Below are 26,350 nucleotides of genomic sequence, written 5' to 3' on the forward strand. Positions count from 1 at the left end.
ATATCCTCATCTGTAGCTTCTTCTCAAGTATCTGTCTCAATGCAAACAGGTCAATTGCACTGTATCCTAATCTGAATCCAAATTACTCATCTCCCATCTTAGATTCTACTACTCTGCGTATCTATCAGTCACCTTCTCCAGAACTTTCATGCAATGTGATAAGAGTTTGATGCCTCTGTACTGCCCACAGTTGTGGATGTCCCCTTTGTTCTTGTACACTGGCATGAGTATGCTTATTCTCCAGTCATCTAGAGTACACCTTTCTCTCCACACTACTATTAGTACCCTCAGGAGCCATTTCTCCTCTGTCTCACCCAACTTCTTTATCATATCTGCTGTGACCTCATCTGAGCCTGCTGCATTCCCTGACTTCATCTTCCTTAGTTCTGTTCTTACTACTTCTGGGGGGGGCTCCTCTTCTCTCATTGTAGGCTGTTTCTGGGGCAGTACAGCTTCTGTGGGGTTCTCTTCATTCAGAAGCTGCTGGAAATGCTCCTTCCATCTGCCTTTGATTTCCTCTGGACTGGTGAGCAGGTTGTTGCTGGCATCCTTTATGATGAAGGATGTCTGACGATCTTCTTTATCTTTCTGTCTTTGCCTTGCAACCTGATATAGGTTCTTTGTGCCCCTTACTGAGTCACTTTCCAGAAGTTGTTAGAGTGCCCTCCAATGCCTTATTCTTTGCTATTGCAACTTTCTTAGCTTCTTTGTTAGCCAACCAGTAGTCCTTCCTAGCCTGTTCAGTCTTTTCTATCTCCCACTTCTTCCTGCACTCCTTTCTTTTAACGACTTCCTGGATTTCTGAATTCCACCACCAGCTTTCCTTATGTACCTTATTTACATACCTGGCTCGGCCACATATCGTTTCTGTAATCCTAACGCATGCTGTTTTTAGGCAGTGCCATTCTTCAGCTACACCTATTTCCTCCTCTTCTTGGGGCTAGAGCCCTGAGCAATTCCTTGAACTGTTGTACTTTCTCTCCAGTCAACTTCCAGGTCTTCAGCCTGGTCTCTGTTGACCTTAGAGCCTTTTCTGACCACTGCTTGCAACTGATTGTGGCACCTAGTGGTTTATGCTGTGGGCTGACTTTGCAATCATGGATTCTACCTCGGTGCCTTTTCCTTACTAGGAGGAAGTCTTACCTGAGTTGTATGTTGACTACTCTTGTATGTGATCTTGTGACTGTTTCTCTTTCTGAACCATGTGTTGGCTGCTATCAAGCCATTTGCCAGACAAATGTCTAGAATGGCTTTTCCTCTATTCCTGTTGCCCCACCCATGTGGACCCAGGCAGTCCTCATATTCTGTTCCGTCTGTCCTGGTATGTGCATTCAAGCCACCTATTATCAACACCAATTCATGTTGTCCTGCTTTATCTAGTAAGTCCTGCAACTGCTGTCTGAATGCACTCTTTTCTTCACTGTCACAACCCTGCTTTGGGGCATAGGCTGAGATTATGAATACTGCCCTGTTGTACTGGAGTCTGACTGCCATGAGTATGTCATTAATTCTGAGGATATCCTTTACTGCCTTCTGAAGCCTCTCACCACAGTTCCTACACCATTTGCTAGCCTGCCCTCCACCTGAGTAGTAGACCCTGGATCCCAAGCCAACTGGCTTTGCTGCTCTGCCCTTCCATCTCGTCTCTTGGATACATAGGATGTCCAGCCTTCTCCATATCATCATGTCATCCACTTCCAAGCTGCGTCCTGTCAGTGCCTACATTAAGCATAGCAATTCTCAGTTCATGTTTGGCAGGTTGGTTGGTTTTACGTCCAGCTTTCGTTCAACAGAGCTATCCCAGGTAACCCAGGATGGGCAACTAGACACTGGCCAGCCAGTAGCTTATTGTCCCAGGGCTGCTGGGCGTTATGGTGGGCACACACTAGCCGATAGAGGCACATGTATCCCTCCCACCATTAGCAAGGGTCCCTGGAGTGGGTCAGAATAGGCTGGGGCCTCAACCCACATCACTGGCAACTACCCATGCCCACTTTTGGCTACATTAGTCGACATGACTGAATCACCTAAAGCCATATTTTACACCGCCTAGTGGCTGCCTCTGCCACAGCGTGCAGTCTGTGATCCGTGTTCTCCTGTCTTGAGGATACTGCACACCACAATAGATGCCCAAAGCGGTTGGTCTGTACAACTCTTCCCCCTATAGGGCACCATGTAAAGTCTGTGCTGCTGCCCACAGCTCCATTTATTGGTGAGTTTGAGATGGAAGCACTCAACATGTTTTTCGGACATGGGAGAAACCCCACAGAGACTAAGAGAGAACATGCAAACTTCAAAGAGGCATTGGTCGGAGGTCAGGATCGAACCTTGTGCATGGGAGACTGAGACCTTAACCACTAAGCCATCTGGTCAGCAGCTTCAGGTTTTGCAATTCGGTGACACACTTGGATGTCCTTTGGGAATTTGCAGAACCATTCAAGTCTTCCTTTGTCAGTGCCCCCTTTTATGGGTCCTCTTTGTTTATTCCCAAGGTAAAGGAAACTGTCTTGGTGTGAAAAGGATGGAAAGATTGCCTGCTATGGGCATATGTTTTTCCACTCCTTAGCGATCGTACTCCAGGAATCAAAGGAGTGGTAAAAATGTGGTTCAAGAAGTCCCCGAAGGCTTTCCAGGACAGATGTGGCTCAAACTCCCCTCGGGGCAGAAGGTGGAGTTATAGTGGAAGACGCCATACCAGAGGCAGGGGTGGTCCACAGAATTAGGGTTCCAATGGTCTCATTCTCTGGTCAACCCTACCACTGCTCCTGAAGTGCAGCCCGATTGCTTACTTCTGGAAGCAGTCGTTGGAAGTTTTTCCTTGTACCCAAATGCCTGTCTACGCATAACCACCGATGCATAGGTGCTAAAGACTCATGTCCAAATGTTATCTAATTCCCTTCATCCTTTACCCAAGATCCCCAGCAAGACTTCCCAATATTCCACCCAGTCAGAGTGTTTAAGCAGCAGTAGAAGTACAAAAGCTGCTAGACCAAAGTCATCAAAAAAGTCACACCAGACCAACTAGGGTCCGAATTTTACTCAAGATTTTTAGTGCTGAGGAAAACCGGGGCTGGAGGCCAGTTTTGGATCTCTGTGTACTGAACAAGTTTGTCCAAGTAAAAATTCTGGATGGTCATGGTTCAGTCAATTCTCCCTTTCCTATAGAAAAACTATTGTATGTGCTCCATCGACTTTCAAGACCCTAATTACCACATAAGGGTGGACATATGCTTGAGATAGTATCTACACTTCCGAATGGGAGCCAGTCATTTCCAGTTTAGAGTGCTGCCGTTTGGTCTCACCACAGCCCCCAGAGTGTTAAAATGTGTGGCAGCAGTCACAGCCCATCTGAGACTGTACGAATTCCGAGTTTTTTCTTACTTACGTGACTGGCTCCTTACCACTCCCACCAGCCATCTACTTCTACAAACTATATTCTGAATCTAGCCCTTCAGTTGGGCATAACGATCAATCCTACAAAGTCTCAGCTAACTCCCACACAGGACATGGAATTTATCGGAGCTCACCTCGACGCCATCTCTTGCATAGCATCGCTCCCACTGCACAGACTACAGAAAATTCAGTCGCAGATCCTTCCTGTTCTTCACTCAGACAAAACTCCTGGTTATCTTATTCTGCTGGCATTGGGTTCCGTGGCAGCAGTGGACACGTTGGTTCCATTGGCAAGGTTTCATATGAGACTCCACCAGTGGTTACTTGCAAAACCAATGGACCATTCCAACCTACCCTATGAACCATTTGGTTTTCATATCCAGTCGATGCAAGCATGACCTATCCTGGTGGATGCACTCGGAGGAGAATCTTCTAGGCTGTCCTTTTATTCCCCCTCAGCACAAGGCCATAGTGACCACAGATGCTTCCCAGGTGTGGGGGTAATGTCTTGGGAAGACAGTCAAAGGCACTAGGTCCCCCTCCGAGGCCAATTTGCATATCAATGTTCTAGAGTTAAGAGCAGTGCTTCTGGCATTGCAAGCATTCCACACTGCCTTACCTCAAGCAGTGATAACTATACAGTTAGACAACATGTCGATAGTCTGGTACATCAACGGGGGGGGGGGGGCAAAATCCTATCCATTATGTTGAAAAGCCCTTCATGTGTGGCAATGAGCTATAGCTTCCAACCGCTTTCTGATAGCAATGCACATCTCAGCGAATTTAAACGTGATGACCGACAAACTGAGCAGATGCATCCTCATGCCTCACAAGTGGTCTATGAACTCCAGAGTAGCTAAGGAGATCTTCCTTCTCTGGGGCCAGCCTTGCTGCAACCTTTTTGCTTCTCTCCTAAAGAAGTGCAGAAACTACTTTGCCCTAATTCTCCCTCAGGGGAGGTCCCCCAAGCACACTGTTCTCCACGGTTGGCCACTGGGTCTCCGTTATGCCTTTCTCACCTTCCCTCTGATCCCTCTTTTTCTCAAGAAAGCAGCTCGGTTGAGAGGCAAAGTGATCCTCATTGCTCCTTAATAGCCTTGACAGATATGGTTTCCCTTCCTTTGGGCCTCATCTACTACACCGCCATTGGATTCTGGACCCAGATCCAGATCTGTTTTCCCACCCCCAGGAACTAGTGTATCCCAGTCTTCAGACTCTCAAGCTGGCTGCTTGGTTTCCCCCGTTCCTGAAGTTGCAAGGCATAATGGTATTCTTTCTCCCTTGTGACACATTTTGATGGCATCCCACAAACCATCCACCAGGAGTGTCTACCTTAGTAAATGTAAGAGATTTTCTATATGGGCCTCTGACAATGGTCTAGAGTCTCCCTTTTTCTTTGCGAGTAGAAAGGATTCTGGAGTTTCTTGCTACCATCTTTAGTAAAATAGCTTCTGCTTCTACTGTTAGTTTTCCTAGCAGCGATTTCAAATTTCTGTAGCGGTATCAGAACTCATCCTTTAATTTTTTTCACAGACTTTGTAACGTATTTCTGAAGGGTACAATTCACTTAAAGCCCCCCCTTTCAAAGACCCTATTCTGCCATGTGGTGTAACTCTTGTGTTAGATGCTTACATCACCTCCATTTGAACCTGCAGCGACTTGTGATTTAAAATTCCTTTCTTGAAAGAAATTGTTTCTCATAGCTGTCACTTCAACAAGGCAAGTCTTTGAATTACAGGCTTTATGCTCTAAAGCCCCGTATTTAGTTTTCCACAGCGACTGTGTCTCAGAATGAACCCTACTTTTCTCCCTAAAGTGATGTAACAAACCAATATCAATCAATCTATAGACTTACTTGTATCCTTTCCAAATTTTTCAAATAAAGACGAGTACTTGCCTGCACCTTCTGGATGTTCACAGGCAGTTGAGTTTCTACCTGACTAGAACTGAACAATTTAGACTGTCATATCAGTTTTGTGTCCTTTGCCAGTGCGACTTTGAGCAAACCAGTATCCAAGGTGAGACTGTCCAAGTGGTTAGGAAATCTCATTTTTCATTTATGAGAAACTCTAACATGAAGCTTCCTTTGCTAGCCAAGACACATTCTACCAGATCTACGGTGACATTGGGTGTTTCATTCCATGACATCCTCCATGTCAGAAATTTGTGCAGCCGCAACGTGGGCTAGTCCTCATACTTTTACTCATTACAAATTGGATATGGTCTCCAGGGGTTCTATGGTTTTCAGGAATATTCTTCCTTGAGGCCACCCAGGATCTAAGGTAGGTGGGGACTCTGTCCCACAAGTCAAGAATAGATGAAGATTGACAACATCAGATAAAGAACTTATGTCTTACCATAACTTTCCATCTGTGTTGCCGATGGGACACTGGAATGGCTGCATATGGGGGGTGCCAAGTCATTACCCTGCCTAGGGTCTGATGGGTCAGGCTCTGTGCAGAAGGATACCTATTTGTGGGTGGGTTTCATACAAAAATAGGGATGATGATGATTTTAATGATTGTTGAAACATTTGGGTGAACAGATAATGTTGGTAAAAGTGAATACCACATCAGACTTTGTGTACAGAATGAATGTGTTTTTTCATAGAGGCTGATTGGAGCAGACCAAGAGAATGGAGAAGGCAGAGTGCCAGGTTAGATAGTTGCAGCTAACTGAGCAGTGTAGTCCATGAATAACGTATAGTGCCAAAATCACAAAAGAATTTGGTATTTTGGCATTAAACATTATTTATGGTCTACACTGCACTAGATGTTTGCTTACAACCATATCAGCCACATTATGAGTTGGAGTCGTGCTTTCTTGTACACTTGAACAGAACAAATGTGCATTTTGTTACTAATAGCAAGCTGCATGGGGTTTTATTGGGAAACTGAACAGAATGGGAGACTGCTCCTTTTGTATACTGGTTGTAGTGCATTCAATGACCTCTCATTTTTTTCGGTGGCAGTTATAAATAGCAACTGCTAAAATTTTCTACTAACTTTCTGTTGGACAGTAGTACTTTATACATAAAGCTACTAACTGAGATAATTTTCTGTTTGTTATTTACATGTGTTAATTTTGGATTGTTTGTTAATGCAGACACATTTCTTTAACTTGTGTGACCTGCTAAATGTGTTGCTTTCATTTTTAACAGGTGTAGTAGGCAATCAGAGTGCCGGAGAGCTGCAAAAAGCAACCAGTGGCTTTGGAGTTACAGCAGTGAACAACAGTGTCTGAGCATCCTGACTCTGAGTCCAGCAAATATCAGCAGAGAGGAAAAGAGAAATGTGAGCCACTTAGTTTTGCACTGATAAAAGTTTGAAATGTATGAGAATAGCAACTGTGGCCTTTTACAGTAAAATTGACTAGATAGAAGTAGGGTGTGTTCTGTGTATGGAAGAATTAATGGAAGGTGTGGACATTGCTGATACATTATAGATGGAACTGAATGGTGATTCATACATAGTGTGAGAGATGTAAGCTGTCTTATAGGTGCTTACAGTGACTTGCGGACTGAGCATGAGAAAGATGGGTGATCTCTGTTAAAAGTTATGAAACTATACAGAAAAACTTAACATAGCAATCATGCAGATTGTCATACGAGTAAAACTTTTTACAGGTAGATGCATGAAAGACCGTCTACATAAAAACTGTCATGGAAGCAGGGTGCAGTCATTGTTTACTTTTGCAGTAATTAGATTTTTGAGTATGGAAGTTGAAATCTTGCATCAGGATATTTGTACCAATGTAAAGCTCAAAGCAAGTTGTGCATGGTTGCATTGTCTTTCTTTGTATGAACAAACATTGCACAGTATTTTGAAATACTAAGTAGGTGTGGTGAGTTAGGCCACATGTACTTTCAGAGATAACAGAACTGGTAGGTGAGTTTTGTTAAGTTAAACTTGCCACATAGTAAGACTTAGGTAAGGACTGTGCCAGAAGTGTACTAATGTGCAACATATTGTATGTTTTTCCTATCTTGTGACACAGGTGTTCACACAACTGTACATTATTTTCAGGTCTTTCTAGCTGTTCCAAAGCTGCCAGTCTTGCATGAAGAGGAGTCATATTCTTGTTACTTTGAGGACTATGAAAGCCCTGCTGTGTTGACTGAGGAAGGAGTCACCTGTCCATCTCCTGAGCCAAGCAAGGTTCCCCCTATTAAAAGTGGAGAAGGTCAGTGTTGTGCAGGTTTAAGTGCTGGAATTTCAAGCATGGATAATGGTCGCATTCTAATATTTTCCTGAATTGGGAGATGGGAGGGAGACCTCAGTTCCTGGTTAGATAGTTGCAACAGGTAGCCTTCAGAAGGGGTGTCATGCAGCTGTAAAACACATACCTATAAATACAGCCTTTTGGATGTTGTTTATTTATGTTTATGAACCTGCTTTTGTTTCTTTCTTTATTCCATTTACATCACAAACAGTCCTCATGCACAATGCCCTTATTGTCTCTGCTTACAGCTGACCCATTTTACTCTGTTAATACTAACAAATGATATTTCACACTGTTTATTTCATCTATTTATTATTTAACATAAATCCTTAGCCCAGAGTCGGCAGTTCCCTTTTATATTGTTTTACAGTGATAAACTACAAATCTATATTTACACCCTCTCATTTGATATTTTATTTTTCTTTGGGTCACTTTTATTTCTATTCCTCTTCAAGTTTTTGATAACCACCTGCCCTGTTTATATTTACTTTTCTCGTAATTACTCCCCTTATTCTCTCCCTTTGCAGATGTTCATCGTGTTACCCTGCTGCAGTCATCACACTTGGGTTATCCTGTCGTCAGGCGGTCCTGCAGTCGGCCGGATTTTCAAAGTCTTGGTCCGACGTCTGTTGCTGTCGCCTCATCCCTGATGTCAGTGCGCCAGGGGTACATATACTGCAACCAACGCCATTTTCTTCAGTCTTTCTTGCCGCGCGGTGCCCGAAGCAGAAGCAGTTCGCAAGTGCCGGTCGGCCGACTCCTGAGATTGTCGAATTCAAATTTCAGACCAAAGTCTTCTATAAAGCTAAGTACCCCATTGGGGAAACTTTTCTTGCCTCAGACCAATGTCAGAAAAAGTTAACAATTGTATTTCTTGTGGGAAGCAAATACCTCATAAGGATTTTCATTCTTATTGTATACCTTGCCTAGGCCCTGATCACGACGTCACTTCTTGTCGTTTTTGTACTATTAAGCGTACTATTAAAAGACGATATGATTTCGCATGACACTTTTTTGGTATAAAATTTTAAGTATAACATACCGTCGGAGCTACCGACTACCGGCGTGCACAAAAAGCGCAGGGACAAGGACCGACAGCCCAGGCCTAAGCCCGATTCCGAGACCTCGGTTGATCCGGTCTCCAGTTCTCCAGTTCAGTGAGGCTCCGCAGCCCCTGACTACCGCAGTTTTGATGGAATGTACTAGGCCGACGCAGCCTTTTACTTCAGGCCCTTCCGACGATTTACCTTCCAAGGACGTCAGTGCTTCAGAAACGCGATTGGTTTCTGAAGGCGTATTCAGACCGATGACTCTTATAGTCAAAACGTTTTCCGAGTCGAAGACTCCTAAATCAAAAAAGACTACACTTCAGTCTCCTGTTCAAGGCCCTATGCCTAAGAAACAGATGCTCAAAATGACTGAAGATTTGATTTCTCTTATCAGGGGTTCTCAGCCTCCTCCTGACAAAAGACCTAGACAAGAGGAAGATTCTGCTTCCTCTGAGCAACTTTCTATTTCTTCGGATTCCTCTGAGGACCAAGACTATTCCTTCTCTCCTTATGAAGATTTTGATGCTGAGGATTCTATTCCCTCAGCTTCTCCTCCTGAAGACTACTCTTTTGGGGAAACTTTACACACTATGAAGGAACATTTTCACTGGGAAGGTCAGGATTACTCTGATTCCAAGAAAAGGCTCAGAGAGTTTCTTTTACTCTCCCAACACAGGCCTCTAGCCATCCCTCCTGTTTTGGACATTGTGGATGATGTCTATTTAGAATCCAGTTTCAACCCAGACTCTCTACCTCCTGCTCCGGCCAAGCCTGACAGATACTACAGAGTTCCTGATTCCCACAAATTTCTTTACAAAAGCCCAGTAGCTGACCCAGAGACTATCTCCCAGGGTCCCAAGGGGGCTAAGGCTTCCATGGCTAAAAACCCAGTACCTTCTGAAAGGGATTCAAGAGCACTAGACAGGTGGAGGAAAAAGGTTTACACCTCAGCCACATTAGCTATGAGAGCACTAAATTGTCAATTTCATATGCTTAAGTATCAGCAATTTCTGATTTCGCAGTTAAAACAAAAGATAACCTCCCTCCCTCAACAATCTGAATCGAAAGAAGTACAGGATTTGTTGCACGCCACCGAGCAGGTGGGATAACATACCTTACTGTGTGGGTTTGAATCTTTAGAGGCCTCCTGCAGAACAGTTGTCACTGGATCAGTTATACGTAGGCATGCCTGGTTAAAGGAACAAAGTCTGCCTGATCATGTTAAAGCAAAACTACTAGATGCTCCCTTACAGCAGAATGTTCTTTTTGGAGTTAAAGCAGAAGAAGTTTTAAAGAAAATGGAAGATAAGGCGAAATCAATGCAGACAGTCAAAGATTTCCTACAAGTGCAAACCCCCTCGCTTCAGCAGAAACTGGCCAACAAAAAATTGGTCCTTTCCAGCCACTGACAGACCTCAGAGGGGTAAATACAGGCGACCAAGGGGCAGAGGACAACCACAAGCCCAGTATAAACCTCGCCAATGGGGCACTCCAACCCAGAAGGGAGGAGAAGACAGGTCTCAACCCACCAGAAGGCAAACTCAATGACTTGCACCTCAGCTGGCCAAACAAAGCTCTTTTGTCAGCCCCCTTGGGGGGAAAAACTAGCACTATTTGCAGACAACTGGCACATGGTCACAAAGGACAAATGGGTCCTAGACATAATTTTACGAGGATACAGATTCCACTTTCACACCTTGCCAATGAAAAGAGGAATGCCAAACCTGCCACAAAATCAAAGGGCAGAGGCTCAAAAACAAATTACAGCTCTCATGACCATGAGAGCCATTCAGCGGGTACCAACACAAGAGCAAGGCCAAGGATTTTACTCAAGGCTCTTTCTAGTACCCAGAAAGGACGATGCTTGGAGACCAATTCTGGACCTTTCAACTCTCAACACTTACAAGTTCCCAAATTCAAGATGCTAACACTACAGCAGCTACTTCCCATGTTGGGCAAGGAAGCATGACTGGTAACGTTGGACCTCAAGGAGGCTTACCTGCATGTCCCTATCAGACAAAGTTGCATAAGATACCTCCGTTTCATTGCAGCTTCAGCCCATTATCAATTCTCTGCACTGCCCTTTGGCTTATCTACTGCGCCCAGAGTGATCGCAAAATGCCTGGGACCAGTAATTGCATACTGCAGACAGAGGAATTCAAATATATCCATACCTGGACGACTGCCTCATCCAAGCAGAAAGAAAAGACATTCTCTTACATCATCTGGCTTTTGTGAAGCATCTACTAAATTGTCTGGGGTACACAGTAAACGAAAAGAAGTCAAAACTAGTACCCTCACAAAAAATGACATTCCTGGGTGCCAGCTTGGACACAACGGCCCAGAAGGCTTATCTTACACCAGACAAGCAACTTCAACTGACTCAATATTTCAAGACAATGGCAACAAAGACCCAATTAACTGCAAGAAAAATTCTGCAGGCTTTGGGCTTCATGGCATCTAGCATTCTGATAATACCATTTGCAAAATTGCATATGAGGAAATTACAGTGGTACCTAAAAAACGTATGGTCTCAACACAGCCACAGCTTGGACACAGTGATATCTCTCATTCCCTGCCTTCAACAGGAATTTCTGTGGTGGGCACAGGCATGTCACCTCAACAAGGGTCAGCCTTTCACCTTGAACCAGGCAAACTATCACAACAGATGCATCAGACTATGCCTGGGGGGCACACATGGCAGGGCAATGCATTCAAGGCCTATGGACTGCAGAACAAAGAAAACTGCACATAAATCAAAAAGAGATGCTAGCTGTACAGAAAGCTCTGACAGCCTTCAAGGATCCTACTACAGCCAGGACAACTTGCAATAAAGATGGACAACACCACAGTAATGTGGTACATAAACAAGGGGGCACACATTCCTACCCTCTTTGCAGGCAAGCAATAATCTTATGGAACACAGCTCTGGCCAACCATGTCCAGTTACAAGCTCAATTCCTGCCAGGACAGAAAAACACATTAGCAGACGACCTAAGCAGAAACATCAAAGATCCCCACGAGTGGAAACTAGACCCACAAATATTTACAATGATAACTCAAAAATGGGGCCTTCCAAATATAGACCTGTTTGCCAGTCCTCAAAACTACCAACTGACAAAATTCTGTACAAGGACATTCCACCATCAAGCTTGGAAAGTGGACGCTCTCTCCTTCAGTTGGAGAAACCTGAAAGCATATGCCTTTCCTCCACTACCTCTTCTCACAAAGGTTCTTTTGAAGGTCAAAAAGGAGAAACCTCGACTGATTCTCATAGCCCCAGACTGGCCACGCCAGCACTGGTACCCGCTATTGAAGAATATGGCTCACAGCCCACCATGGATATTGCCTCAAATACCTCATTTGCTCACGCAGCAAAACAAACAGATTCTACACAGCCAGCTCAAAATCTTAAACCTGGCTGCATGGCAAATCAATTAAGCATCCAACCTGCCCCTCTTTCACAAGCAGTACTGGATGTTACACTGGAAGCCAGGAGGCCAAGCACCAGGAAGGCTTACTCGGACAAATGGAAAAGGTTTTCTGCTTGGAACCAAGCTAAAGGCAAAGACGCAACTCAGCCTCATATGCCTCACATTCTGCAGTATTTAGCTGAGATGTTGCACAAAGGACTTTCCTTCTCCTCAATTAAAATCCATGCCTCAGCTATTTCAGCTCACTACAACACAAATCCACCTTTATTTTCAAATCCTCTTCTAAGGCAGTTCCTCAGAGAGGCAAAAAACATTAGACCACCTAGAAGAGCTCCTACACCAACATGGGACCTCAACTTTGTTCTGGAAAAACTAACACAACCTCCCTTTGAACCAGCTTTCTCTGCAGACCTTCAGTTCCTGTCTTGGAAGACTGCCCTGCTCCTGGCCATAACTTCTACCAGGAGAGTCTCAGAATTACAGGCACTTATGGCAGTGGAACCTTTCCTCATTTTTCATCGACAGAGTTTCTCTACGAACTAATCCTTCCTTCATGCCTAAGGTGGTTTCCAGTGTAGCTTTAAATCAAACCATCCACCTACCCTCTTTCTTCCCCAATCCACAGAACAATGGTGAGAGACTCCTGCATTCCTTGGACATTCACAGGCAGCTTCGTTACTACTTGGATAAAACTAAGGCTTTCAGAAAAACTGAGCAGCTCTTTGTATCCTATGCTACAGCTTCTCAAGGGAGGGCATTATCCAAGCAAACCATATCTAAATGGATAGGCCATTGCATACTGTTCTGTTATACCCATCATGGGAAACCAGTTCCCCCTACCATTAGATCCCACTCTACCAGGGCAACAGCTACCTCTACAGCCTTTCTCAGGGGGGTTCCTACCAAGGAAATTTTAGAAGCTGCAACTTGGAGTTCTGTATACACCTTCACCAAACACTATCACTTACCTCTTTATTCTAAGTCCAGGGCAGACTTCGCCACTGCAGTTCTGCAGGGCCTCATTGCCTCCACTAACCCTCTATGATACCTCCACCCTACCTTAGTTTTGGGACTCAACCCAAGTGTGATGACTGCAGCAGGGTAACACTATGAACATAGTACAATTTTGTACCTACCATAAATGTAGATGTTCGAGTGTTCACCCTGCTGCAGTCCGGGTTACCCTCCCTCCAACCCCTCTGATCTACTGGCTAAATCTCTGCTATGCCTTACTGATGTATTTCCTTATAGCTGAAGGGATTTTGTGGTTGTACAGTGTTCTTACCATTTTGTACTAATTTGGATCACCTTTTTGGGGGCACCTGACATCTGGGGCAAGAAAAACTGAAGAAAATGGCGTCGCTTGCAGTATATGTACCCCTGGCGCACTGACGTCAGGGATGAGAAGACCGCAACCGATGTTGGACCAAGACTTTCAAAATCCGGCCGACTGTGGGACCGCCTGACGACAGGATAACCCAAGTGTGATGACTGCAGCAGGGTGAACACTCTAACATCTACATTTATGGTAGGTACAAAACTGTACTTTTCCTCTATTCTGTTTAAATATGTACATATTGATATACAAGTCCCACATCCCCTTATCTTGAACCATGTACTTTGCTTGCCTATTTTTTCTCCTCTTTGCCTTGTTCCTTTTCTGGCCTTTTCATCACCATCCTTTCACCTTTTGTGCTGGGTTATTCTGTTCCATTATTTTTCTCCGTTTTCCTGTCTTCCCTCTCTTTACTATATAGTTTGTCATCCTTGTCGATTCCTTCCTTCAACCCATATTTTTCTCATGTCCTTTATCCCCCCGTTCATCTGCCTCTTCCACCTGACTCGGACTACTTTTTAATTCCTCAGTTAATGGTGCTCTGCTTCCACCTACTTATTGTTTTTTTTTTCCCCCACTATCCCGACTAGCCCTTCAACAACTTCCTTCAGGTGTTTCCTATATCCTAGCTTGGATAGCTTCCTGTCTGTCTCTCTCTCTCTCTCTCTCCCAGCCCCATTATTAATTGATCTTGAATTCTTAGCAGTTCCCTGTTATCACTGTTCACTTCCTTACATGTCCCAAATATGTGCATCCACATTCCTCTCTCCTCTTTGCTTCTCCAACAGCTGCTCGTTGCATTGGAGAATATTCTAGCTGTCACAGCGGGTGTGTAGAAATACTTATGTAAGCGCTTCCACTTAAATATTTTGAACTTGCGTGCTTTTGTTACCTGTTTTGATATCTGTCATCTTTCTCATTCCTCTGGATGAATGTTCTCCTGAATGTCTCTCATATTTCCTCCTTTGCTCCCCTGCCCTGACTTGTCTGCTTTTTCCTAGCCATCTTTGTCTTTTCCCTTTTCCTATTAGTCATTCAGTGAACCTCCTTTCCAATCTTCTTGTCTTTCTATCCTGTATGTATTTTGAAATATATTTTCCCCTAGCTCATTTTTCCATTGTGTGTCCTGTACTATCTGTTCCTCATCCCCTGATTTACTCATTCCAGGTTTGGCTGTAACTGATGTTCTCTGTCACTCCATGTTTTTATTCTGCTACCTGTTAACAGTGGCGATTAATATCATACTTTTTTCTGCTTGCTTCTCCATCTCTGTGAATTTTCTGCTTACTTCTCCATCTCTGTGACCATTTGCTTTCTGTTCTTTTCTTTTTTTTTTTTCCTCCTTTGGGTATAATTCTGTCTTCACGTCTGCTCCTCTACTCCCTGACATTGTATCTAGTATATTCTGCCTGTTTCCGCTTAATTACAAGTCATTGCAAGGTGTCTCTAATAACGTTTCTGTTACGGCCTTCTTTTCTTTCCATTTATTTTCTCCATTTAATTTCTTTGCATACTGATTTATAATCCACATCCAGTAGTCTTGATATTTGCTCTCATGTCAGTGTCCTTTAAATCTACTGCACCCATCCTTTGTCTTTTGGTCTAACCAGTACTTACCAGTTCAGTCTTGGTTTCTCATTTTTCCATGTAAAGTCCTTGAGCTGATGCTTAATATTTTTCAGTGTCTCTTGTCTTGATAATCACCAGAACATTTGTCCAAGGTATAAGTACTGTGAAATTGTACTTCTCTGTATTACTTGCCCTTTCTCATCTAGTTCTAATTTTAAGACTTTCAGTTTCTGAATTTGCTCCTTAATCTTCCTGTATATTTTTATATGTTGACTGTACTTTCTGCCATTCTCTTCAGTCAAATCACTAAGTATTTTATTTCCTCCGCCCATATCTGAGTTTCTTTCCTTTCATTCACTTACCTCTCTTGTCCCCCTCTATGGCTTTTTTTTTTTTTTATTTACTTTATATCCTGGTCTTGCACCAGATTTCTCTGGTTCCCATAATTTTGTGTCTGTCCTGTTGAGTCAAAGTTAACAGTACATTATTTGCGTTTAATGGTGGTAGTAATTTCTTTTCCGTTCCAGTCATATTCTTTTATTTCCGCTCTCCTTATTGTTTGTGCTAGGGTCTTCACAGTGCAGGTAGTAGTATGGGCACCCATGTCTCTTATTTTAGTTGTATTTGATAGTCTCACTGTAATTTTCTCTTATGGTTTCCCATTATAATAAACTTTTAACATTCATGTCCGTACCTCTCTTGTTTCCTGTAAATGCACCCAGTTCACCCTGTCAAAAGCTTTTATGTTATGTTGTCCCTATCTCACCTTCGTTCTTGCTGTTTGGGTTTGGAACCAGTCCTCACCTCTGACTCAGCCGTATACTATAGCTCGAGAGCTTTTACTGGCACGAGGCTAGCCCCTAACCCAACATGCCTAGTGGTAGTTTCCCAGATCTCGTTTGCTGCTTGCAGCTTCAAGATTGCTGAATACTGTCTCGGGCTAAGTGTTTTTTCTTGTGGTCGACTTTCACACATTTGGTTAAATATGTTGTTAGATATTGTAGTTATTGAGTGTTAGTGTTCTTCATAGGTTAGCACTCTTTCTAACCTTTCGTAGCCGTTTATTGTTGTGGCCATCATTTTTCTTTAGGCCTACCTTGTCCTTGTGAATCCGTTTAACTTAGAGGGTTCTCCTTTCTTTCATCCCTGTGTTAATTAAAGGGCTTTTCCCTCTTCTCCCCCCTCTTTCTCTCTTTTCTAGGAGCAGCCGTTTAAGTTAGAGGCTCTCCTCGATTGGGGGAGTTTGCCGTTTTTGCTTAGAGGCTCTCTCCCCCCTTCCCTACTTTTTTTTTTTTTTTTAGAAGGAAGGAGGGAAGTCTTTCTGTGGTTGTTTATTTTGTCAGTTAACTTGTGTAGTGTTAGTTTCCTTCTTGTAAATTGATCGTTGGTCTCGTACCATGTCTAAGGATTCTGCTAAAGAGTCAAAACCTTCAAGTTTTTAGAAGTGTGACTTGTGCTGCCAAAAGATGTCCCTTATGGACGGGCATATGAGCTGTGTATATTGCTTTAGGGGCTGTTAACCTGCAATACTCGTGCTCTATATGTCATGCCTTCAGTTCTCCGGTCCTGCAGAAGAGAGAAAATAAACTGATTTTGCAAGGCTTAGTAAAGGGCCCATTCGATGCTTCTGCTGAGGGGACTCAGCCAGCAAAAAACCAGGACAAGTCCACTAAGCCATTGTCTTAGTCTGCTCCGATTTCGGATCCATCCAAAGCAAAGGACAAAGCTTCAGGTTTGTCGGATCAGAGTGTTGGTTCCGACAAGGCTTTTTCTCCGGCGGCTCCATCAGCAGTCTCAGAGCCAGTAAGGACTCGCAACAGAACCAGGTCTCCCTCTCTGGAACCAGTGCGGTCTGTTCCACAGTCTCCGCTCTTGCAGTCTGTAGCAAACAGTCATCGGTCTTCCACCCATTCCTCTCAGTCATCCAGGAGTCTTTTGGGTGATGATGTGGAGAGAGTGGTGAAGAGGCTTTTCAAGACACCTGCATTAGCTAAATTATTATCGAGCCCAGCCCATAAGGAAGTGGCGCAGACAGCCCTACCAGCATCGTTGTCTATTCCTCCTCCATCTCTCAAGTTTAGAGCCGAATTGCATGGAAGTTGTGGTGGAACCGTTAGTTTGATTACTACCGGTCTGTCGCTTCTGACTTCTGCTCCAATCTCCTCATTAACCTAGTCTATCGAGGGATCTGGGGGCCGATGCTCTCTCATCGGCTCCGAGGGGAGACGCGGCATCAGACCCTTGTCAAACCCTACTCTCTCCCTCTTTGAGCTTCGGCACAGGTGAGGTTGGCTCCTACATCTGCCTCAGAGCCGTCTGGCTTGGCTCGGTTCGGAGGAGATCTGTGGGATCTTCGGAGCCGGACGCTCTTTCAGGCCGGGACTCCAGTGCCTTCGAGGTGATGAGAGGAGTGTGCTGTCCTTTGAGACCGCTCCGCCCATGGCTCCATTGGCTTCTTCTCTTTTAGTGCCAGTGTCAGCCTCCGAACCTCCCCCCAAGTATAGGAAACCCATGCTCCAGGACGCCCCATTGGATGACCCCACCTCTTCCAAAACCTCCCCAGAGCACCCCTTAGAGGAGGTCCCTTGGAAGAGGAAGTGTTAAGAGGAAGTATTTGGACTCCCCTGAGTCCCTGACATCAGACACGGACTTGGAGAACTCAGAAGGCTTCCCACTGTCCCCCTCTGAGAATGTATCTTTTTCAGACATCCTGGAAATCCTTGGGCAGAAGGGTGACTGGAAATCCCTTGCTCCTTCCGAGGATATGTCTGTGTACCTGGATGCATTTGGTTCCCGACCCTCCACTTCTTGGGTGTCTCCGCCTTTTGACCCACTGTTGGCCTTAGTGAGTTGGAAGGCGTGGAGCTCTCCAGAAACTATGGAACCAGTACCAAGGAGGCCCAATAAATTCAGAACTGTGCTAGACGAGCTTTTTCTGTTTAAGGGTGTGCCTCTTGATGCTATGGTGATGGTAGCAGCCACCAAAAAAGAACTAGCAGAGACTTCTGTCCATCTGCCGAACAGAGTCCCCGTACGATGGACAGGTATGGGAAGCATATGTTTTCTTCAGTGGCCTTTACTCTCACGTTGCTGAATTATTTGTCCCACCTTATATGCCTTCAGAGGGATCTCCTAAAGGAATTTGGAGATACCTTACAGGATCCTGCAGCTGAGGGAGCTGCGGGCAAGGTGGCTTCACAGCTTGCGACCTTGACTTTTGTAGTTAACTCCTCCATGCGGCTGATCTCTTATGCAGTAGATGGAGCAAGCAGGGCAGCAGGCACAGGAGTTGCCTTGTGCAGACGCTCCTGGATATGCCTTTGTCAATTTGCAAAGCCCTTAAAGTCCTCCTTTACCAACACACACCCTTTGAAGACTCGTCACTGTTCTGGCCTCATTTAAGAGAGAGACTTAACCAGGTGTGAACGGGATGGCAAACTCTCTGCCATGGGAGTACGTTTTTCCGCTCCCTCTAGACCTTACCCTGAAGGTCAGAGGAGTGAGAAGATGTGGTTCCGGAAATCCCAGGGAGTTTCGCTTGACACAAGTGGAGATTTTTCCCCCCAAGGACAGAGGGGGAAATAATAATGGAAGACTCTGATCTTGTGGCAAGGGGGGTCCACAGAATCAGGGCGACATCGATACCTTCTCTGGCAGGCCCTTCTAGTGCTCCTGAAGGGAGGCTCGACTCCACTTCTGGAGGCAGTCGGGGGCAGATTATTGTTGTACCCAAAAGCCTGGCAGACAATCACAGAAGATACATGGGGTACTATCGGTAATATCCAGGGGTTACAAAATTGCCTTTTCCCAACCACTCCTTACAAGAAAACAACAGTCAATCCCAGATGTTCCACGCAGTCTTCGGGATCAAGCAAACTTAGAAATTCAAAGGTTGCTAGAAATAAGAGCCATCCAGGAAGTCCCCGCAGACCAAATCAAATCCGGCACTTGCTCAAGGTTCTTTAGTTCCAAAAAAGACGGGGGACTGGAGGCCCATTTTGGATCTCAGCAGGCTGAACAAATTGGTCAAGAAAACAAAGTTCCAGATGGTAACACTGCACTCCATTTTTCCCCTTTTGGGTCAGGACAATTGGATGTGCTCTCTCGATCTCCAGGATGCGTACTACCACATAAAAATGGACAGGTGATCGAAGAGGTATCTACGCTTCCGGCTGGGAGCCAGTCATTACCAGTTCAGAGCTCTGCCCTTTGCTCTCACCACAACCCCAGGGTGTTCACCAAGTACATGGCAATGGTTACGGCTCACCTAAGGCATCTAGGATTCCTGGTGTTCCCATATCTAGATGACTGGCCCCTCACTGCCACCACCAAGCATCAGCTAATCAAGGCACGGGGCTCCATAATTCACACTTGTACACAACTAGGCTTCACCATAAACTACGAAAAGTCTACCTTGTTGCCGTCAGTGTATTTCATTTATAGGGGCAAATTTAGACACAAGGGCCATGATAGCAAAACTGCCTCAGGAAAGGGTTTTAACCATTCGTCATCAAGTTTGTCCTCATGGCAAACGAGAATTCAGCAAGATTTGTCCTCAAAGTCTTGGGTTCGATGGCCACAGCAGTTACTCTGGTCCCTATGGCACATTTCCGCATGAGAATTCTGCAGTGGCTCCTTTTTGCTCAATGGTCATTGTAGGATTTACCAATGTCACATCAGATTTTGATCACTGAGTCCTACAAGAAGAATTTAAAATGGTGGCTTCACCCCCTTTGGTTTCAATGGGCAGACCGTTTCTAACCCTCCAACCCGTAGCCACAGTGACCAAGAACACTTCCCAGATAGGGTGGGAGGCAAATTATCTGGGAAAGACTGTTCAAGGGACTTGGTAGGAGCACGAGTACCACTTGCACATCAATGTCCTAGAGATGAGAGCTGTGCTTCTGGCGTTGCAAGCACTTCAAGACTCTCTACCTACAGGGACTATAGCAATTCAGACAAAACAGTATGTCGGTAGTATGGTACATCAACAAACAGGGCAGAGCCAAGTCTTATCCCTTGTGTCGTGAGGCTCTACAAGTATGGCAATGGGCGGTGTCTTCTCAATGCTTTCTGATTGCAACGCACATCCCGGGGAAATCCAACGTGATAGTGGACAAGCTCACCAGGGCTAATCTGATGCCTCATGTATGGTTCCTGAAACAGGAAGTTGCAGACTTTATTTTTCACAAATGGGGCCAGCCATGATGCAATCTTTTTGCCACCCCCCCTCAGCAACAAATGCAGCAGCTACTTTGCCCTAATCCCAACACTGGGGCAGTCAGACAGGGATGCACTTGTTCACGATTGGCCCCTGGGACTGCTTTATGCCTTTCCACCATTCCCCCTGATCCCCAAGGTTCTTCAGAAAGCACAGTCATTTGGTTGCAAGTTAATCCTCATTGCCCTTTACTGGCCTCATCAGATATGGTTCCCATTCCTTTGGCCTCATCTGCAGGGGGGAGCCCTTGGATCCTGGACCCAGTTCCAGATCTCTTGATGCATCAGTCGGGTGCGCTTCACCATTCCATCCAAACTCTCAAGCTGACAGCTTGGTTTCTCCACTTCCAGTCTTAGCCAGGTTTCCCGATGTTTCCCCGGCAGTTCAACACATTTTCATTTCCTCCCATAAACCCACTACAAGGAAACTTTATGCTAGTAAATGGAAGAGGTTCTCTTGTTGGGCAAACAAGAATGAGATTGATCCCTTTACTGCCCCCCCCCCCCATTTCAAAGATTCTCAAATTCCTTGCTGAAACCTTTGAGCGAGGAGCAGCGGCAGCTACTATCCGGGTTGTGCTGGCTGCCATTTCTAATTTCTATGTGGGAGAAGTGGGCTGCAACATGTCCCATAAGCTATGTAAAGCATTCCTAAGAGGTACTACCCTCTTAAGAACTCCAATAAGAGAACCCTCTCCCCCCGGGACCTAAATTTAGATGTAATGCGATCCTATCTCGCCTACGTTCATAACTGATGGGCTCAGAGCCGAGAATCGGCTCCGACTCGGCCGATACACTAGCACGAAGTCTCTCATTGGCTGGGCCAACCCCCTTATCCCAGGATGCACCACGCCCAAACCCCCAGATCTCATTTGCTGCTCCTAGAGTAACAACGTGGTCTCGACTTGGCTGTGGCTAAGTACCCTTCCTTTTGGGACTTTTTGGTCACTTTTTTGGCAGTTAGCTTAGAATTTATACCCAAACAGCTATTTTCATAGCTATCTGGTTGTTAGTTCATTTGTGGTTGATTGTGTTTGTATTTTTGAATTGTGGTAATCCCTTCTGTTTGGCAGGCTAGGCCCGTTTGAGTTAGAGGGCCTTTGCCCTATCTTTTAGAGCATTTAAGTTAGAGCCCCCCCCCCCCTTCCTTGTGTGTTTTGAGTGTGTCACACTAGGTATGTCTGGCAAAGGAAAGGAGCATAAGCCATCGGGTTTTAAAAAATGTTCGAAATGCAACTATAAGATGTTGACAGATGGCCACGCTATCTGTGTTTATTGTTTAGGGGCTAAACACTTGCAAGAGTCTTGCAGTGTTTGCCATGCTTTCTCCTTTCGTGTGCTACACGAGAGGAAAAATAAGCTTATCCTGAAGGGTCTCATCAAACCAGCCTTCGAGAAAGCTTTGGCTTCTTCTCCCTCTTCGAAATCAAGGCAAAAGAAGTCTTCGGCTCCGACAAGTCCGTTGGAGCCGCCTGCTAAAAGGTCTAAATCTGTGTCCCCTTCCTTGGCTCCACTGATTTCGGAGCCGCAGGATAGAGGGTCTAAATCGAGGTCTCCTTCGTCAGCTCCATTGGTCTCTGAGCCGCTGGAGAGTGTTTCTGCTCTGGGGTCGGTTTCGTCGGCTCCTGAACCGTTGGTGCCAAAAGGGGTCTCGGTTCTGGTAGAGTCTGCTTCGGCCCCGATACTTTTGGAGCCAATTTGAAGCCGGCCTCCTAGCCTGGTTTCGGAGCCGATAGGAAAAGTCTCTCAGCCCCCTTCTGTTTCCTCCAGGTCCTCCAGGCTTTCAGACTCTGATGTAGATAGGGTGGTACAGATGCTCCTTCAGTCACCTGTCTTATCCAAATTATTTTCGGCTCCGGCCCAGTCGGCCCTGGAGCCAGCCCCTTCGATACCGTTTCTTCCTCCTCCGACAACCTTGGTGTCTGAGTTCGTAGAGTCGGGTGAAGTCCTTGAGTCGGTCCCGAGACCCACTGCTAGTCACCGTCTTCAGCTCCAACCCTTTCTGTGCCTTCCAGAGGTTTTGGTTCTCAGGTGTCCTCAGCCGGACCCGAGGTGGATTCGTCGGGGCTTCTGGTTTCGGCCCCGAGTCTCCCTCTTGGCGCCTCGGCTAGGTGAACCCCGACACCGGTCATGGTCTCGGACGGGCCCCTCCTCAGATTCTGGTGGGCCCGCCTTCGAGGCTATGAGGAGCGCGCTGGCCAAGTCTCTAGTGAGTTAACCCGAATCTGCGACTCCTTCCCTAGACATGGTGGCTAGAGCTTCTGGTGCCCCCCTGTCTTCGGACAGCGTGGCTCCTAGGCCTGAGGATTCCTCCTTGTGTGGTCCCCTTTTTTCCGAGGAGCCTTCAGAGTTTGTGCCTGAGGAGCCCCCCAGGAAAAAATTGTGCAAGAGGAAGCACATAGACTCCCCAGATGAGTCTGTCACCTTGGACACCGACCTTGATGCGAAGGGGTCCCCCAAGTCGTCCTCTGACGATGTCTCGTTCTCAGATATCCTGGAGATCTTGAGGCAGAGGGGCGACTGGCCATCCAAAACCCCTTCCGCTGAGGAGTTGGTCTTCCTCAAGGCCTTCGGAGCCCAACCCTCCACCTCCTGGGTGTCTCCACCCTTCGATGAGTTACTAGACCTTATTTGTCGAAGGGTGTGGGAACACCCTGATTCTGTGGAGCCAGTTCCTTCTCGCCCCAACAAGTTTTTATCCACACCCCCTGGCAAGGAGTTTCTAACCAAGGGAGTTCCGGTTGATGCTATGGTGGTGGCGTCTGCCACCCAGCAAGATGTGGCAGAGGCATCTACTTCTATCCATCCTCCTAACAAGGAGTCCAGGAGCATGGATAGGTACGGGAAGCGTACCCTGACGTCAGCGACCTTTACCCTGTGGTCACTGAATTATTTGTCATTTTACGAGGCTCCAAAGGGATTTCATAAAGGAGTCTGGAGATACCCTGTCAGTTAACATGCCTGAGGCGTTGACACAGTCTGTCAACGCCCAGCTGTCTACCCTTTCGTCCATTGTTAACTCATCCATGAGGCTCATTTCGTATGCAGCCGAAGGGGCGGGTAGGGCAGCGAGTTCGGGCGTAGCCCTTAGGAGGCGAGCCTGGATGCGCTTGTCAGTTTGCGGAGGCGTTCAAGTCTTCCTTCACCGACACTCCATTCGATGGCTCCTCTCTCTTTGGACTCAAGGTGAAAGACACACTCACTAGATATGAGCAGGAGGGTAAGACTTTGTCTGCCGTTGGGGCCCGTTTTTCGCTTCCCTCGAGACCTTATCCCAAGGCTCAGAGGGGAGGAAAGATGTGGTTCAGAAAGTCCCAAAAGTCTTTCCCTGCCCATCAGAGTGACCCCCCCCCCAGAGGCAGAGGGGGGGGGATTATTCTGGAAGACGTCGCCCCAGAGGAGGCGGAGGCCCCCGCAACTCAGGAGACCGCAAATCCTTTCGTGGTTCTTCCTTCCAGCGTCCCTGAGGGACTTGCCCGACTGTGCGTCTCCGGAGCCAGTCGGGGTTCAATTCTTGATGCATCCAAGGGCCTGGGGTTCCATCACTTGGGATCAGTGGGTGCTTCGTATCATCGCCGGAGGTTACACCATTCCCTTTATCCGTCCCCCTACACCGTTAAGGAAAATCCCGGACGTGCCACCCAGTCAACGGGATCAAGCAGCCATAGAGGTCGCAAAGCTGCTCAGAAAGGGAGTCATCCAGCCAGTCCCCGCAGACCAGACCGAGTTACGAACTTACTCCAAGTTATTTTTGGTGCCGAAAAGAACAGGGGACTTGAGACCCATTCTGGACCTCAGCCACCAAAACCGCTTTGTAAAGAAGTCCAAGTTCTGGATGGTCACGTTGCAATCCATTTTCCCATTGCTGGAAAAAGGAGTATGGATGTGCTCCATCGATCTCAAGGACGCCTATTATCACATCAAGATAAATAGGGCGTCCAGGATACATTTACGCTTCCGCCTAGGAGCCAGTCACTTCCAGTTCCGAGCCCTGCCCTTTGGTCTCACTACAGCCCCCAGGGTGTTTACCAAACGTCTGGCAGTGGTGACGACTCACCTGAGACGTCTGGGATTCCAGGTGTTTCTGTATCTAGATGACTGGCTCCTCACCGCCCCCACCAGGCATCTTCTTCAAGCCGTGAGTGCTACCATCAAATTGGGACATCTATTAGGAATTACATTCAACTGGGAAAAGTCTGTATTGCTGCCATCACAGCATGTTGCCTTTATAGGCGCAGAGCTAGACTCTGTCGAGATGCGAGCATTCCTTCCAACAGAGAGGATAAAGATACTACAGAACCAAGTCCGAGCTTTACTACCCCGAAGCAAAGCCCCAGCCAGGATGGTCCTTCAGCTTTTGGGGTTGATGGCGGCCTCCATTCTTCTGGTCCCTCTGGCAAGATTGCACATGTGAATTCTCCAATGGCTCCTGTCAACCCAGTGGTCGTACCAAGATCTGCCCTTGTCCTACCCGATTTTCATTACGGAAACCTGCCGGCGAGATCTTCATTGGTGGCTCCTCTCCTCCAACCTGAACCAGGGGCGACTCTTCTGCCCCCCTCCCCAATTGCCACAGTGACCGCGGATGCCTCCCAGATAGGGGGGTAGGCGTTATCTGGACAGGATGGTTCAAGGCACATGGCAGGATCACAAAACCCACTTGCATATCAATGTCCTGGAGATGAGGGCAGTGCTTCTAGCGTTGCAGGCACTTCACAGCTCTCTTCCTAAGGGTACCATCGCAATCTTCTCAGACAATATGGTGGTAGTATGGTACCTGAACAAGCAGGGAGGAGCCAGGTCTTACCCTCTTTGCAGAGAAGCCATGAGAGTTTGGAACTGGGTGATTGCTTCCCAGAGATTTCTAGTGGCAACGCACATTCCGGGGCAGTCCAGTGTGATAGCAGACAGGCTGAGCAGAGTTATTCTCATGCCTCACGAGTGGTCCCTGAACGACCGAGTAGCGGCTCGGATCTTCTCCAAGTGGGGGTTTCCCTGTTGCGACCTATTCGCCATCCCCTGGAACGCGAAGTGCAGCAATTTCTTCTCCCTGATACTCCCCCAGGGATGCTCTAGTCCACAATTGGCCCTCCGGTCTGCTCTACGCCTTCCATCTGGTCCCACTACTGCCGAAGGTGATTCAGAAGGCGATCTGCTTGGGAAGCAACATGATTTTGATCGCACCACAGTGGCCCCGCCCAGTTTGGTTTCCTTTCCTTCAGAAGTATGCAGTGAAGGATCCTTGGATTCTGGACCCAGTTCCAGACCTCCTGACTCTTCAGTCAGATCAGGCCCATCCTTCACTGAACTCTCAAGCTAACGGCTTGGCTGCTCCACTTCCGACTTTAGTCAGCATATCCTTTCGCCTGAGGTGGTCCAGATTCTGTCTTCTCACAGAGCTTCCACTAAGGAGATATATTCTAATAAATGGAAAAGGTTTGCCATTTGGGCCTAGCAGCACAGCCTTGACCCTCTGACAGCCCCGGTGTCCGCAGTATTAGATTTTTCGGCAACTCTTTTTAGACAGGGTTCCACTGTCTCCACGCTTAAAGTCCAATTGGCAGCGATTTCTAATTATGTTGCCTTTGAGTCTTCACTCATGAGTCATAAGTTGTGTAAGGCCTTTCTTAAGGGAGCTTGGTTGCTTCGCCCCCCGGTGTCGCAACCTGTTTTGCCATGGGATCTGAATGTAGTTTTAGGAGCCTTGACGTCTCATCCCTTCGAGCCGGTGGCCACTTGTGAGCAAAAGTTCTTATCTTGGAAGACTACCTTCTTGGTAGCTATTACTTCAGCCAGAAGAGTTTTGGAGCTTCAAGCCCTCTCTGTTAAGCCCCCTTATCTGATCTTTCACAGGGATAGAGTATCGCTAAGACTAAACCCGTCATTTCTTCCGAAAGTTTATTCTGCTCTGTCTGCAGCAATCTATAGAGCTACCAGTTTTCTTTCCAAACTTTTCCAACAAGGCAGAATACAGACTTCATCAGTTGGATGTGCATAGTCAACTGAGATTTTACTTGGATAGGACGCAGCAGCAGAGGAAATCAGACCAGTTGTTTGTGGCCTTTGCAGATAACAAGATTGGCAAAGCAGTAACTAAGACCACTATTGCTAGGTGGATTAGGGATTGT

General features: G+C 46.4%; 1 protein-coding gene across 1 annotated transcript in view; it reads left to right on the forward strand.

Annotated features, from left to right (window-relative positions):
• Positions 1-26,350, forward strand: part of PLXNB1 (plexin B1) — a 3,809,096-nt gene that overhangs the window by 1,188,694 nt on the left and 2,594,052 nt on the right. Inside the window, exons 8-9 of the mRNA XM_044078026.1 lie at positions 6,554-6,686; positions 7,419-7,575. Coding sequence (XP_043933961.1) covers positions 6,554-6,686; positions 7,419-7,575 — 290 coding nt within the window. The remainder of the gene's footprint in view (positions 1-6,553; positions 6,687-7,418; positions 7,576-26,350) is intronic.

The sequence above is a fragment of the Protopterus annectens genome, chromosome 7.part0 (genome assembly GCF_019279795.1).
Source record: "Protopterus annectens isolate FY-2018-M chromosome 7.part0, PAN1.0, whole genome shotgun sequence".
Lineage (NCBI taxonomy): Eukaryota > Metazoa > Chordata > Ceratodontiformes > Protopteridae > Protopterus > Protopterus annectens.